General features: G+C 47.4%; 1 protein-coding gene across 2 annotated transcripts in view; it reads left to right on the top strand.

Annotated features, from left to right (window-relative positions):
• kcnd2 (potassium voltage-gated channel, Shal-related subfamily, member 2) overlaps positions 1-13,693 on the top strand; it is a 479,767-nt gene that overhangs the window by 442,784 nt on the left and 23,290 nt on the right. For both annotated transcript variants that reach the window (XM_078219836.1, XM_078219834.1), the window contains exons 3-4: positions 6,010-6,108; positions 11,786-11,881. In XM_078219836.1, the coding sequence (XP_078075962.1) occupies positions 6,010-6,108; positions 11,786-11,881 (195 nt within the window). The remainder of the gene's footprint in view (positions 1-6,009; positions 6,109-11,785; positions 11,882-13,693) is intronic.

The following is a 13,693-nucleotide window of genomic DNA, read 5'->3' as shown; positions in this document are numbered from 1 at the left end:
AAGTGCAAGGTGAGGTACTTTGGAAGGAGTAACAGATAAGGGAGTACTCAATGAATGGCAAGATACTTAGAAGCTTAGAGGAAAGGAAGGATCTTGAGGTGCTTATCCACAGATCCCTGAAGACAGCAAGACAGGTTAATAGGGCAGTTAAGAAGGCACACGAGACACTTGCCTTTATCAGTCATGGCATAAGAGCAGAGAGGTTATGTTGGAGCTGTGCAAACCTTTTGTGAGGCAACAGCTGGAGTACTGTGCAGTTCTGGTCACCTTACTATAGGAAGGATGTGATTGTACTGCAGAGGGTGCAGAGGAGATTCACCAGGATGTTGTCTGGGATGGAGCATTTGAGCTATGAAGAGAGGCTGGATAGGCTCCTGTTGTTTTTGTTAGAGTAGAAGATTGGAAGTCTTGAGTGAGCTGTGTATGATTATGAGGGACATGAGCAGGGTGGTTAGGAAGCAGGAATTCCACTTAGTTTAAGCGTCAATAACAAGGGGGCATAATTTTAAGGTGAGGGACAGGAGGTTTAGAGGGGATTTGTGGGAAATCTTTTCACCTACAGGGTGGTGGGTGTCTGAAATGTGCTACCTGGGAGGGTTGTAGATGCGGGAAACCACACAACCTTTACAAAGTATGTGCATGAGCACTTGAAATGTCGTAACATTAAATGCTATAGGCCAAGTGCTGGAAAGTGAGATCAGTGTAGTTGTGTCAGCGCAGACTCAATGGGCTGAAGGGCCTCTGCTGCACTGTATGGTTCTTTGACTCTATAGGAGCAGGGGTGCTTTGCTGCAGTTATACAGGGCCTTGGTTAGACCACATCTGGAATATTATGTGCAGTTTTGGTCTCCTTATCTGAGGACAGGTTTAGAGGGCGTGCCGCAAAGGTTTACCAGACTGAATCCTTCGCTAAGGTACCAGATCAGAAACCCCCAAGTAGCCCAATTAGACCCCAACAGTTTTTCTATTTTGGTATTAGTGTGAGGACAAGGTGTGTCACTCCAGCTGTGATGCTATTGATGTACTCAGAAGCTTTTATCATAACAAACTTGACTTAACAATTTCACAATTTAACTATAGCAAATGAATTGGCTTAGCTTTTGCCAATTGAAATACTTAAACATGACAAGATACAATTCTTAACTACTAACCTAACTCTGTTAGTTCCAATTCAAGCAATATTCTTCTTATAGACTTAAACTCCTCTTCAAAATCAGTTACCAACACAGGCTAACGTGTTTGTTCTTGGGCCACCAGTCCTAAAGCCTACAGAACACCTCTGGAAAGAGAGACAGCGAGAGAGACCTACTTCTCCTCTTTAGTCCCTAACAGCAGCCTCCGGAGAGAGAAAGACATCTCTTGCTTCTTTCAGAACCTAACAGTAACTGCCTGCTTATCCCTGTCAGGTTAGTTCTTCCCGTTAAACACAAAACTGTCTCTGTCAATCAACCTAATCAAAACCCTACTCTGAAACTCCAGGAAGAAACCAAATAAACAAAAATGCATGAACTCAGATTAAACCAAACACATCCTGAATGAAAATCAATCATTAGCTTGCATTCTCAGCATGTGAGCTGTCTGACGCCCAGACAAATCGACACCATGGGCCCTATTATACCAACGGGCGCGAAAATGTGGTAAAGTCGGGTGTGAGGCCATTAACGCGATCCGCATGCATTTCAATTGAATTAATGAACTGCCCACCCAACTTTATCAGCATTTCCCCCTTTACCGCCGCGTTTGCCGATCCGGAACCGCGCCGAAATGATCATGCTGAATAAAAGTCTGAATCGGGCGCTCCACCTGCTGAAGAGCGAGTTCAGAGTTTCCAACAGCTCTCTGACTCAGATCAGTGGTGGGGGGGAGGAGGGAGGTGGGCCAGATTATTTTCTGGTTGGGGTGGGGGGAGGGGAGTGAGGCCAGATTGTTGTCTGGTTGCGGAGGGGGCAGGAGGAGAAGGTGGGTCAGATGTATCTCTGATGGGGAGGGATGAGGCCTGATTGTTGTCTGATGGTGGTTGGGGGGGGATGGGGAGGGCTGATCGTTGTCTGGTGGGGAGGGAGGAGGAGGCAGGTCAGCTGTTCCTCGGGGGGGGGGTGTGAGTGAGGCCAGACCATTCTCTGGGGGGGGGGGGGGGGGGGAGTGAGGCCAGATCGTTCTCTGAGGGGGTGGGGGGTGAGTGAGGCCAGATCGTTCTCTGAGGTTGGGGGGGAGGGGGGGGGCGAGTTAGGCCAGATCATTCTCTGGGGGAGGGGGGAGTGAGGCCAGATCGTTCTCTGGGTGGGGGGGGCGGGGGAGGGAGGCGGGTAAGATGTATCTCTGGTGGTGGGGGGGAGGCCTGATGGCTCACTGGTCGGGGGAAGGCAGATGGATCTCTGGAGGGGGGGCAGGATGGTCCGCTGCCACTCTGCAGGCGATCGGTGTGGGGGGGGGAAGGGGGCAGGGAGTCGTGATCGGTCTGGGTAGCAGGGGGGGTTGATAAGGGGAACAGTGATGTCTATGGGGACCATCGCTCCTGCTTTTCGCTCCCGGGCCACTTTCTCCACTTTTTGCAGCCCGGGAGCGATCATTCTCTGGTTGGGGGCGGCGGGGGGGGAGGGGCGGTGGGGTGGGAGGGGAGTGAGGCCAGATCATTCTCTGGGAGCGGGGGGAGTGTGGCCATATCATTGTCTGGTGGTGGGGGGGGAGGGGGGGCGATCGTTGTCTGGTGGGAGGGGGGAGGGCTGATTGTTGTCTGGTCGGGGTGTGGAGGTGGGCCAAATCATTCTCTGGTGAGGGGGTGGAGAGGGAGGAGGAGGCGGGTGCTCCTCTGGGGGGGGGGGGGGGGTGCGGGGGGGGAGTGAGGCCAGATCGCTCTCTGGGGAAGGGGGGAGAGGAGTGAGACCAGATCATTCTCTGAGGGGGTGGGCGGGGGTGTGAGGCCAGATCATTCTCTTGGCGGGAGGCGGGGATGGTGGCGAGGCCAGATCATTCTCTTGGGGGGGAGTGGGGGGAGGGGGGAGTAAGGCCAGATCATTCTCTGGGAGGGGGGGAGTGAGGCCAGATCATTCTCTGGGAGTGGGGGAATGAGGCCAGATCATTCTCTGGGGGGTGAGGGGAGGAGGGAGGTGGGTAAGATGTATCTCTGGTGGGAGGGGGGGAAGGCCCTGTCACTCACTGGTGGGGGGGCAGATGGATCTCTGGTGGGGGGGGCGTCTGCTGCCGCTCTGCGGACGATTGGCAGGGGGGAAGGGGGCAGTGGGTCGCAATCGGTCTGGGTAGTGGGGGGATGGGTGGATAAGGGGGACAGTGATGTCTGTGGGGGCCATCGCTCCCGCTTTTAGCTCCCGGGCCACTTTCTCCTCTTTTTGCGGCCCGGGAGCGATCTGACATGGGCCCACTTTTAAAAAATTTTTTCTAACTGCGCATGTGCGGTTCAGAGCTCCAATCGTTTCGGGCACGCTAAGCCCCGCCCACAGCACGATTCAGACCCGCGATTTCTTTTTCAGGCTAAGTGCCCATAGGGGCGCCTGAAAGCAGATTTCCAAGTCGGATCTGAATTGTGCCCAGATTCAGCACTTAGAATGAAAATGGTAAAATCAGGCCCTATATGTTTTCAAGAAGGAGTTAAATATAACTCTTGGGATGAAAGAGATCAAAGGATATGGGAGGAAATCAGGAACAGGTTACTGAGTTGGATGAAAGACAGAATATTCTTTAAATGATGGCGGTACAGTGACAAAGTGGTTAGCACGGCTGCCTCAGAGGGCCAGGGACCCAGTTTCCATTCCGGCGTCAGGTCACTGTGTGTGCGGAGTCTGCACGTTCTCCCTGTGTCTGCGTGGGTTTCCTCCAAATGCTCCGGTTTCCTCCCCTACTCCAAAGATGTGCGGGTTAGGTTGATTGGCCGTGATAAATTGCCCCTTAGTGTCAGGGGGTTAGCTTGCCTGCTTGGTCCGGAGAGTTGGATCTGTCATCTCCTTAGTGTCAGGAGGACTGGGCATGCTTATTACCGCTGTGGTTATAAATATGTGGGATTACGGGAAGAGGGCCTGGGTGATATTGTGGTCGGTGCAGAATCATGGGCCAAATGGCCTCTTTCTGCACTGTAGGGATTCTATGATCAGCTATGATCATAATAAATGGTGGACCAGACTCAAAGGGCTGAATGGCCTACTCCTGCTCTTATTTTCTATGTTTCTATACATGTTTTTTAGAGGAGGAACAAAAGCTGAAAGCATTTAATAAGGCTAAGTGTGTTATTGAAAGTTACTGTTACTTCATTAACCTATAATATCTGAGGGAGGAAGTTCCACACAACATTGTTTTAATTGGCGTCATATCAAGATGATTCCTTTGATAAAATATGCAGTAGAATACAACTGATTGGTCTAATGTTCCCTTTGGTTACTTATGAGAGTACACATTTTTATACTAATTGTTAGGTGCACAGAAAAATAAGATAAAAAGAAAGCATCTGTCAAAGTTCTTTGCCAAAACATTTGATCAGATACAGTGCCCAAGGTAACAGCAATGCACATGGTGTCTATATTCTCAAGTCTATGGGGCAGTTATTGGAATGCTAATAAGCATGCTGCATTTAATCTTAAACATAAAATTATTTTTCAATGATTCACAAAGAAAATGTGATTTATTTTAGAACATGCTTATAAGTTTCTCTCCTTTCATTGTCTGTTCTGTGAGGTATCATAGGATCTTCCCAAACTATTTCTAAATCATTTTTTCCACATATTATTTGAATTGGCTACGCAGTACAAGTAACCGGTGAATGTAAGTGCAGCTTGAGGTTTTTATTACAGTTGTGACAGCACAAAAACATGACGCTATATGACAATCCAAGACATGCACCATAAAACAAGATGGTCTCTAATAAACCTTCCTTACTCAGTGGAGCTTGCTACCATGTGAATATGGGATTGTTGCGGCAAGTAGCACAGATACCTAAAGGGAAAACTAGATAAGTACACAAGGGGGAAGGGAATGTGTTTATTGGGTGAAATGAATATGGCAAAAGGCATTAGTGAAATGTAGAGGGAGGAAGAGAAGGGAAAGTGCTCTCAGCAGGAGGTCATATCCACCCAGGGGGCCCAAGGAGCAATTCTCTTACCTGAACCTCAGTGAGGGACAATGGCCAGAATTTTCCAGCCCTCCCACTGTGGGTTCCCCTGCAGCGGGGCTGGCGAGCCATTGAAATCTTCATTCACATTGGCGGGACTGAAAGATCTGGAAAACTCCAGCCAATGTGTGAGATGTCTGCACTTCAGGACATCCTCACTAAAATCTGCCACCTGATGCAGCTACAACTGCAACCTCAAAACAGGGCAAGGACTGTTTGCCAGTGGTATTGAATTACCTTAGCCTCCTGAGAAAGTAGAGGCGTTGGTAGGCTTCCTTAACTATAGCATTACCATGAAGGGATCAAGACAGCTTGTTGGTGATCTGGATACCTAAAAACCTGAAGCTCTCGACCATTTCCACTTCATCCCTGTTAGCCTACTCCAGCTCTTATTTTCGATGATTCTATGCATGTTTTTCAGCTCTCTCCAGGCTGAAGCTGGAGATACTTGCATCTGTATTTGTTTTCTACACTTCCTGGTCAATCAGCAAATCTGCGTGACTGTTAAGATAGTGACCTAATGTGACTATGGCTGAAATTTCCTGACCCTTCCCACTGGCGTGACCTTCTGATCTTCAGGTGACCTGACGAAGGAGCAGCGCTCCGAAAGCTTGTGATTGCAAATAAACCTGTTGGGCTCTAACCTGGTGTTGCGTCACCTCTCGTCTTGTCCACCCCAGTCCAACACCGGCCTCTCCACATCATGGTAGACCAAAGTAGCCACTTGAGTAAATAACTTCTGACCTGAAATTAAAATTAATAATAAATAACTTTTCTCATTCAAATCTCATTCATCGGTAAGGCGTTTTTAATATTCTGTGGTCAATGTTAAATATGCCAAGGAAAATGCGTAGATAAATTAATAATAGATTTGTATGTTGTTGTTTATACAGAAAGCCAGACTTGCAAGAATCCGTGTGGCAAAGACAGGGAGTGCGAATGCGTTTATGCAGAGCAAACACAATGGTTTACTCAGTGATTCACTGGAGCAGGTAATGGGCTGCCGAGGGCTGAAGTGGTTTTTTTATTCTTTCTTTCTCAGAAAATGGAATTGAACCAAACAAAATCAGCTGTTATTACCCAGTTTCCATCCATTTACAGATATTTTGCTTTCTTTCATTCAACTGTTCAGAGAAAGGCTGCTTTCAGTGAAATTGAAATCCTGTGCCGTTGCACAGCGATTGAAGGTATTCTATATTGTCCAACAGGGTTGAGCAGGTTGCCACTTTGAGCTGTGTACCTTTTCAAAGTGTTCACTGGACGATCCAGCTCGGATTTGTTACAAGCTGCCAATACGTGAGCGATGCATGGCAATCACTGGAGGGATACAAAACGGGAAGCCGCTGAGAAGCATCGATGCAGAGTTTACAAGCACAGCAGGACATAATAGCAGCACTTCCAGCTGCGACATATGTTGGCAGTAGCCCACTGTGTTTTAAACCCTCACTGGGATTTTGATTATATTCAATTGAATAAAAAGGAAGTTAAAAAAATCATATCCCTTTGTTCCCTACGGTCACATTGTCCCCAGAAAGTCAGGCACAGCCCAACCAATGTAGAAATCTACAGCAAAGCAAAGAGCGGCCTCAGTGCAGTACTGAGTAAAAAGTACCAAAGTAAGGCCAGCATTAGCTGCTCAACTGTCAAGGAAACGTGAGCTTGTTAAGGAAGAAGGCTGGGTTAATTGAAACCACCACTGATGGTCTGTTGGCACAGTGGTTAGCACTGATACCCCACAGCGCCAGGGTTCGATTCCCAGCTTGGGTCACTGTCTGTGCGGAGTCTGCACCTTCTCCCCCATGTCCGCGTGGATTTCCGCCGGGTGCTCCGGCTTCCTCCCACAGTCCGAAAGACGTGCCGGTTAGGTGCATTGGCCATGCTAAATTCTCCCTCAGTGAACCCGAACAGGCGCCAGAGTGTGGCGACTAGGGGATTTCTGCAGTCACTTAAACTATTAAAAAGGTAAGAATTTAGGATTTAAAATGATTGTTTGAAACATTCCAACAATCTCCGTCACTCAAATCCAGTTCCAGGATACTATCTGAACACTTTCATCATTTAACTTGAGTTAGGAAAAGCAGCCAGCATAATCAAGGATCCCACGCACCCCAGCCATACTTTCTTCCACCTTCTTCCGTCGGGAAAAAGATACAAAAGTCTGAGGTCACGTACCAACCGACTCAAGAACAGCTTCTTCCCTGCTGCCATCAGACTTTTGAATGGACCTACCATACATTAAGCTGATCTTTCTCTACATCCTAGCTCTACACCCACTATATTCTGCATTCTCTCCTTTCCTTCTCCATATACGGTATGTTTTGCCTGTATAGCATGCAAGAAACAATATTTTTCACTGCGTACTAATACATGTGACAACAATAAACAAATCAAATCAAAAGGCATTCAGAGAGCGCAGAGAGCAATGGTTTCCATGTAATCCTCCGAATCAAGGCCTTTTGGAGATATCTATGATGTACCTAAAACTGCTCCTCAATTATATTGTGCATTTTCGGACTTGAATTATTTGCCATGCTGTTTTGTCTATAATTTTTCCAAAAAGGGTTGATAACTGGCCAGGATTAATTGAGGTGAATTTCATCAGGACTTATTCTGCTGAATTGTCGGAACATCAGCAATGGTGTAAAGATATGCACAAAAACAGGAAGACAAGTTTATTCCCTATAGGCTTTTCTGACCTTGGGATAAAGTAGCCTGTTCCCAACCAAGGAAACCGCGCAATTATTAATGTGGAGACGCTTCGAACAACATCAGTAATTAGTTTGGAATTAGCCTGAGGATGTGCCTTTTGGACCACCTTCTTCTCTGAACCAGAGTGTGAAAGAGCGAAGTCAGATTAGCAACCAAGCATTTGGGGCGGTATGGTGGCACAATGGTTAGTGCTGCTGCCTCACAGCACCAGAGACCTGGGTTCAATTCCAGCCTTGGATGACGGTCTATATGGAGTTTGCATGTTCTCCTCATGTCTGCGTGGGTTTCCTCCGGGTGCTCCAGTTTCCTCCCACACTCCAAAGATCTGCAGGGTAGGTGGATTGCCCATGCGAAATTTCGCCTTAGTGTCCAAAGATGTGTAGGTTAGGGAGATCAGCAGCATGAATATGTGGGGTAATGGGAATAGGGCAGGGTCGTGGGCCTGGGTGAGATGCTCTGTTAGAGAGTCAGTGCAGACTCAATGGGCCAAATAGTCTCCTTCTGCAGTGTAGGGATTCTATGATTGTAGCCCAGTTTCAATACCTCAGCCAATCCTTGAGCAAGGCCACAGGACACTGACAAATAATTACACAGCTTTTCCCACTGTACCACCATAACATCAGCAGAAGCTCGGTGAAGTCCCTGTTTACCCAAACAACTGAGCTTTCCACCAAACATCTTCTGAAGTTATAGCAATGGTGAGGAGCTGTCCTGAAGAACCACCCACTACTCCCCCACCTCGCTCAGTTATCCTTTTCTTTAAAGATGGACAAAGCAACATGAGTAACAATTACAAATTCATGTGAAAGTGCACAATACAATCAAAGAGCAACTTGAGATGCAAAATATACTCCTTAATCATCAGCATCGAGGGGAGGCAATGGTATTGTCACTGGACTGGTAATGCAGAGACCCAGGATTCGAATCCCACCACAGCAGATGGTGAAATTTAAATTCAATAAAAAAATTGGAATTAAGAATCTACTGAAGACCATTAAAGCATTGTTGAATGTTGTAAAAACCCATCAAGGTCACCAACATCCTTTCGGGGAGGGAATCTGTCGTCCTTACCTGGTCTGCCCTACATGTGACTCCAGACCCACAGCAATGTGGTTGACTCATAAATGTCCTCTGAAATGGCCGAGCGAGCCATTCAGTTCAAGGGCAATTAGGAATGGGCAGTAAATGCTTCTGGACACCCAAATCCCATGAACAAACAAAAAAAAATCAACATTGATTACATGGGCTTCTGGAGTCATTGGCCTTGATTTTAAACCACCTCTTCTCATAATCCCCACAAATGGGTGGTAGAGGGTGGGGGGAGGGTTCAAGTATTGGAACCAAGTAGCTGGACCTCATTCCTTTCCATTATAACAAGGAGGCCAACAATGAAGCTTGGGTAAAAGGCTGGCAGGGGGCTAAATGACATTCTGTTACTAGGGCCAGATAACATCATGGATGCTGTGCGTTAAGTTGAACTGTAAGCCAGAAAACGACCCACACTTTCAGTAGCCAGACTCCAGATCTGAGGTGGGAGGCATGACTGACTAAAATCTGTTCCTTTAAGCTTCGTCCTCTACCTCTCAATTGTGCCCCAGATTGTCTACTTGCCTCCTTTTTGCAATGCACAGCCCTGAATGTAGCCTGACGATGCCCACCTGCCATGCCCACAACTGATTGTTGAGGACCAACCTACCTACCAGCTACTGACCAGACTGTTGATCTAGCTGCCTGTTAAACTCCCCGATATTATTCAGATAGGGTCACGCCATTAAAATCAGCAGTGCCTTCACATCCTCAGCCTTGCTGATTCTTCACCCACTAACACTCCCACAACCACACAGATTTTACAGATACACAATTCTGATAAACCCATATATTGCCTGACTATTAACTGTGCAGCATAAATTGCCCCGTGGCTCCCAGCACCTGGAAATCAGAAAAGTCTTTCTTCAAGGGGCGGAACAGTGGCACAGTGATTAGCACTGATGTCTCACAGTGTCAGGGACCTGGGTTCGATTCCCGGCTTGGGTCACTGTTTGTGTAGAGTTTGCACGTTCTCCCCCATGTCTGCGTGAGTTACCTCCAGATGCTCCGGTTTCCTCCCACAGTCCAAAGATATGCGGTTAGGTGGATTGGCCATGCTAAATTGCCCCTTAGTGTCAGGGGGTCGAGCTAGGGTAAATGCATGGGGTTATGGGGATAGGGCCTGGGTGGGATTGTGGTAGGTGCAGACTCGATGGGCTGAATGACCTCCTTCTGCACTGTAAGGATTCTATGATTCTAAGTGAAGATGTTTTTATCAACGCTGCCAGGTGGTTAAAGCTCCAATCACAACAAAAGAAAGAAAAAATGAGAATAAAGTTTAACAAAGTGAGGGGGCAGCTGCAGCAGAGATAGATGTATAAAAAAAATCACTGCAGAGGAAGGATACTGCAGCAGAAAAGATCTACTGAAAATTAAGAGGGGAAGTACCTCGTGAGAGGGGTGAAGATGCAGAGTGAATAAAGAAATCAAGTAAATAATCAAATATCCAGTTAAATAAACTGAAGATAAAAAACAGTTTGAGCAGTTGGATGTCTAGATATCTGAACATAATGAATTACAAAAGGATATTGTGTTCCATCGCTCAGCGTAAGAACATCTAAAAATGAGTCGAACGGTCTCTCCTTTGTGTATTTTTATTATAAAGCGACACATTTCCAGCCATTGGCCACTTTCCTTTCGTAGAAGGTATCCAATCCCTTTCTGGGATCAATTACATTCGGTAAGATTTGAGATCTTCCAGAAGGTGTGAAAGGGACTCGTGTCTCCTCTTGGCTGAGACCCTTCCAGAACTATGGAGGGGTCACTGCTTAAAAATAAAGGGTCGCCCATTTAAGACAGAGATAGCACAGTGGTTAGCACTGCTGCTTCACAGCTCCAGGGTCCCGGGTTCGATTCCCGGCTCGGGTCACTGTCTGTGTGGAGTTTGCACATTCTCCTCGTGTCTGCGTGGGTTTCCTCCGGGTGCTCCGGTTTCCTCCCACAGTCCAAAGATGTGCGGGTTAGGTTGATTGGCCAGGTTAAAAATTGCCCCTTAGAGTCCTGGGATGTGTAGGTTAGAGGGATTAGCGGGTAAATATGTGGGGGTAGGGCTTGGGTGGGATTGTGGTCGGTGCAGACTCGATGTGCCGAATGGCCTCCTTCTGCACTGTAGGGTTTCTATGATTTCTATGAGATGAGGAGAATTTTTTCTCTGAGTGTCGTGAATCTCTGGAACTCTCTTCCTCAAAAGGCAGTGGAAGCAGAGTCTTTGAAAAATTTTAAGCCAGAGCGAGATAGATTTTGATTAACAAGGGAATGATAGATTATTGGGGTTGAAGTTACAATCAGATCAGCCATGAGCTTGTTGAATGGCAGAGAGACTCGAGGGGCTGAGTGGCCTACTCCTGCTCCTCATTCATGTTTGTAAGAACCTAAAGATCAAAATCTCTGTCCCCTGAAGTCTTCTGGCTGTACTCCCTTGTGGGTGGCACAGTGGTTAGCCTCACAGCGCCAGGGACCCAGGTTCAATTTTCAGCTTGGGTCACTGTCTGTGCGGAGTCTGCATGTTCTCTAGATGTCCGCGTGGGTTTCCTCTGGGTGCCCTAGTTTCCTTCCACAGTCGTGCTAGTTAGGTCCTTTGGTCATGCTAAATTCTCCCTCAGTGTACTTGAACAAGCGCCAGAGTGTGGCGACTGGGGATTTTCCTTGACATTGGAGGATCATAGAGAAGATCTGCTGATGTCCCCAAACCTCATCTCTCCCCCAAATAGGAGGCAGTCTTTTCACCTTCAGCAGTCTCATGTGTTGTGATGCCCATGTCTTTAGTCATGTCCAAGTAAAAGCAATGGAATCCATTTATGTTGAACCATAGTATGAAATCTTTTTATTAATTGGCTACAATATTTTCAATTCATTGTCTCTTGATTTTTCCAGATGTCGAACGATGAAGAACAAGCCCTCGTTAACAAGTCAGGGTCTTCATTCCAGAGGCAGCATCACCATCTCCTACATTGTTTGGAGAAAACTACGGTAAGGAATGATACTCGAGACTCCACAGAAACCTGGAAGTAAATTAACTCTTCCTCTTAGAATTAGCTTTTGTGTTTTTGCATTTTTGCTTACAAACGAATTATCCTAAGATTATGGTGTATGTTTCACAGAAAATCATTTGCCCATTCGCTGTAAAGGTACACCAATAGATCTTATCAAAAAATTCTGTTACACGGCACCACATCATTCTTGCTTCACCTTTATCACCTAGCTTCTATCTTATCTATTCCCTTCATAATCTTATATGTTTCTATAAGATCTCCCCTCATTCTTCTGAATTCCAATGAGTGTAGCCCCAGTCTACTCAGTCTCTCCTCATAAGCCAACCCTCTCAACTCTGGAATCAACCTAGTGAATCTCCTCTGCACCCCCTCCAGTGCCAGTATATCCTTTCTCAGGTAAGGAGACCAAAACTGTACACAGTACTCCAGGTGTGGCCTCACCAGCACCTTACACAGCTGCAACATAACCTCGCTGTTTTTAAACTCCATCCCTCTAGCAATGAAGGACAAAATTCCATTTGCCTTCTTAATTACCTGCTGCACCTGCAAACCAACTCTTTGAGATTCCTGCACAAGGACACCCAGGTCCCTCTGCACAGCAGGATGCTACAGTTTTTTACCATTTAAATAATAGTCCATTTTGCTGTTATTCCTACCAAAATGGATGACCTCACATTTACCAACATTGTACTCCATCTGCCAGACCCTCGCCCACTCACTTAGATTATCTATATCCCTTTACAGACTTTCAGCGTCCTCTGCACATTTTGCTCTGCCACTCATCTTCGTGTCATCTGCGAATTTTGACACACTACACTTGGTCCCCAACTCCAAATCATCTATGTAAATCGTAAACAATTGCGGTCCCAACACTGATCCCTGAGGCACTGATCGCCAACCAGAAAAACACCCATTTACCCCCACTCTTTGCTTTCTGTTCGTTAACCAATCCTCTATCCATGCTAATACATTACCTGTAACACTGTGCACCTTTATCTTATGTAGCAGTCTCTGGTGCGGCATCTTGTCAGATGCCTTCTGGAAATCCAGATACACCACATCCACAGGTTCCCCATTGTCCACTGCACATGTAATGTTCTCAAAGAATTCCACCAAATTAGTCAAACATGACCTGCCCTTCATGAACCCATGCTGCGTCTTACCAATGGGACAATTTATATCCACCCCACTGATCGTCCTCTAGGCCCTGCACCCCATCAGGCCCTGCCACCTAGGTCCCACCCCTATATGTCCCATCCCCTTGGCACTGCCTCATGCCCAGTGGTCAGTGCCAAGGTGCCCCCTGGACACTGGTACTTTGCCCCTTGGGCAGTGCCAGGAGACCCAGGCTGGCACTGCCCAGGTGCCAATGCCCAGGGGGCACCACCCCTTCCCCCCATTGCCCGAGCCTCTGGGAGGCGTCGATTCTCCCTTCTTCACTCCAGCAGGGTCAGGCCTCTAGTTCCCCGAAAGTGGGGAGGTACTGTAAACCCCGCTGGAGTGAAATACCCCGGTGGGCGGGGAGATGCTAGCAGCCCCAGAAACGTCAATCCCGGGCCCACTAATAGCATTTCAATTACATTAAAATGCGGATTTGAATACTTCCCCTGCCTCCCCACCGATTTCCGGCGTGGAGCAGACACCGCTGGACATCCGGCGTTGTCACGGCAGGAACTCATGCGCAAATCCCGCCCATCACCCGCCACGAGATTCTCCCGGCCAGCTGCACTAAAATATTAGCGCAGTGGGATGGGAGAATCGTTCCCCCCCCTCACATTTTTGCTTCAGG

The sequence above is a fragment of the Mustelus asterias genome, chromosome 9 (genome assembly GCF_964213995.1).
Source record: "Mustelus asterias chromosome 9, sMusAst1.hap1.1, whole genome shotgun sequence".
NCBI lineage: Eukaryota > Metazoa > Chordata > Chondrichthyes > Carcharhiniformes > Triakidae > Mustelus > Mustelus asterias.
Note: the sequence above shows the minus strand (reverse complement) of the source record. Positions and strands in the feature narration are given on the sequence as shown.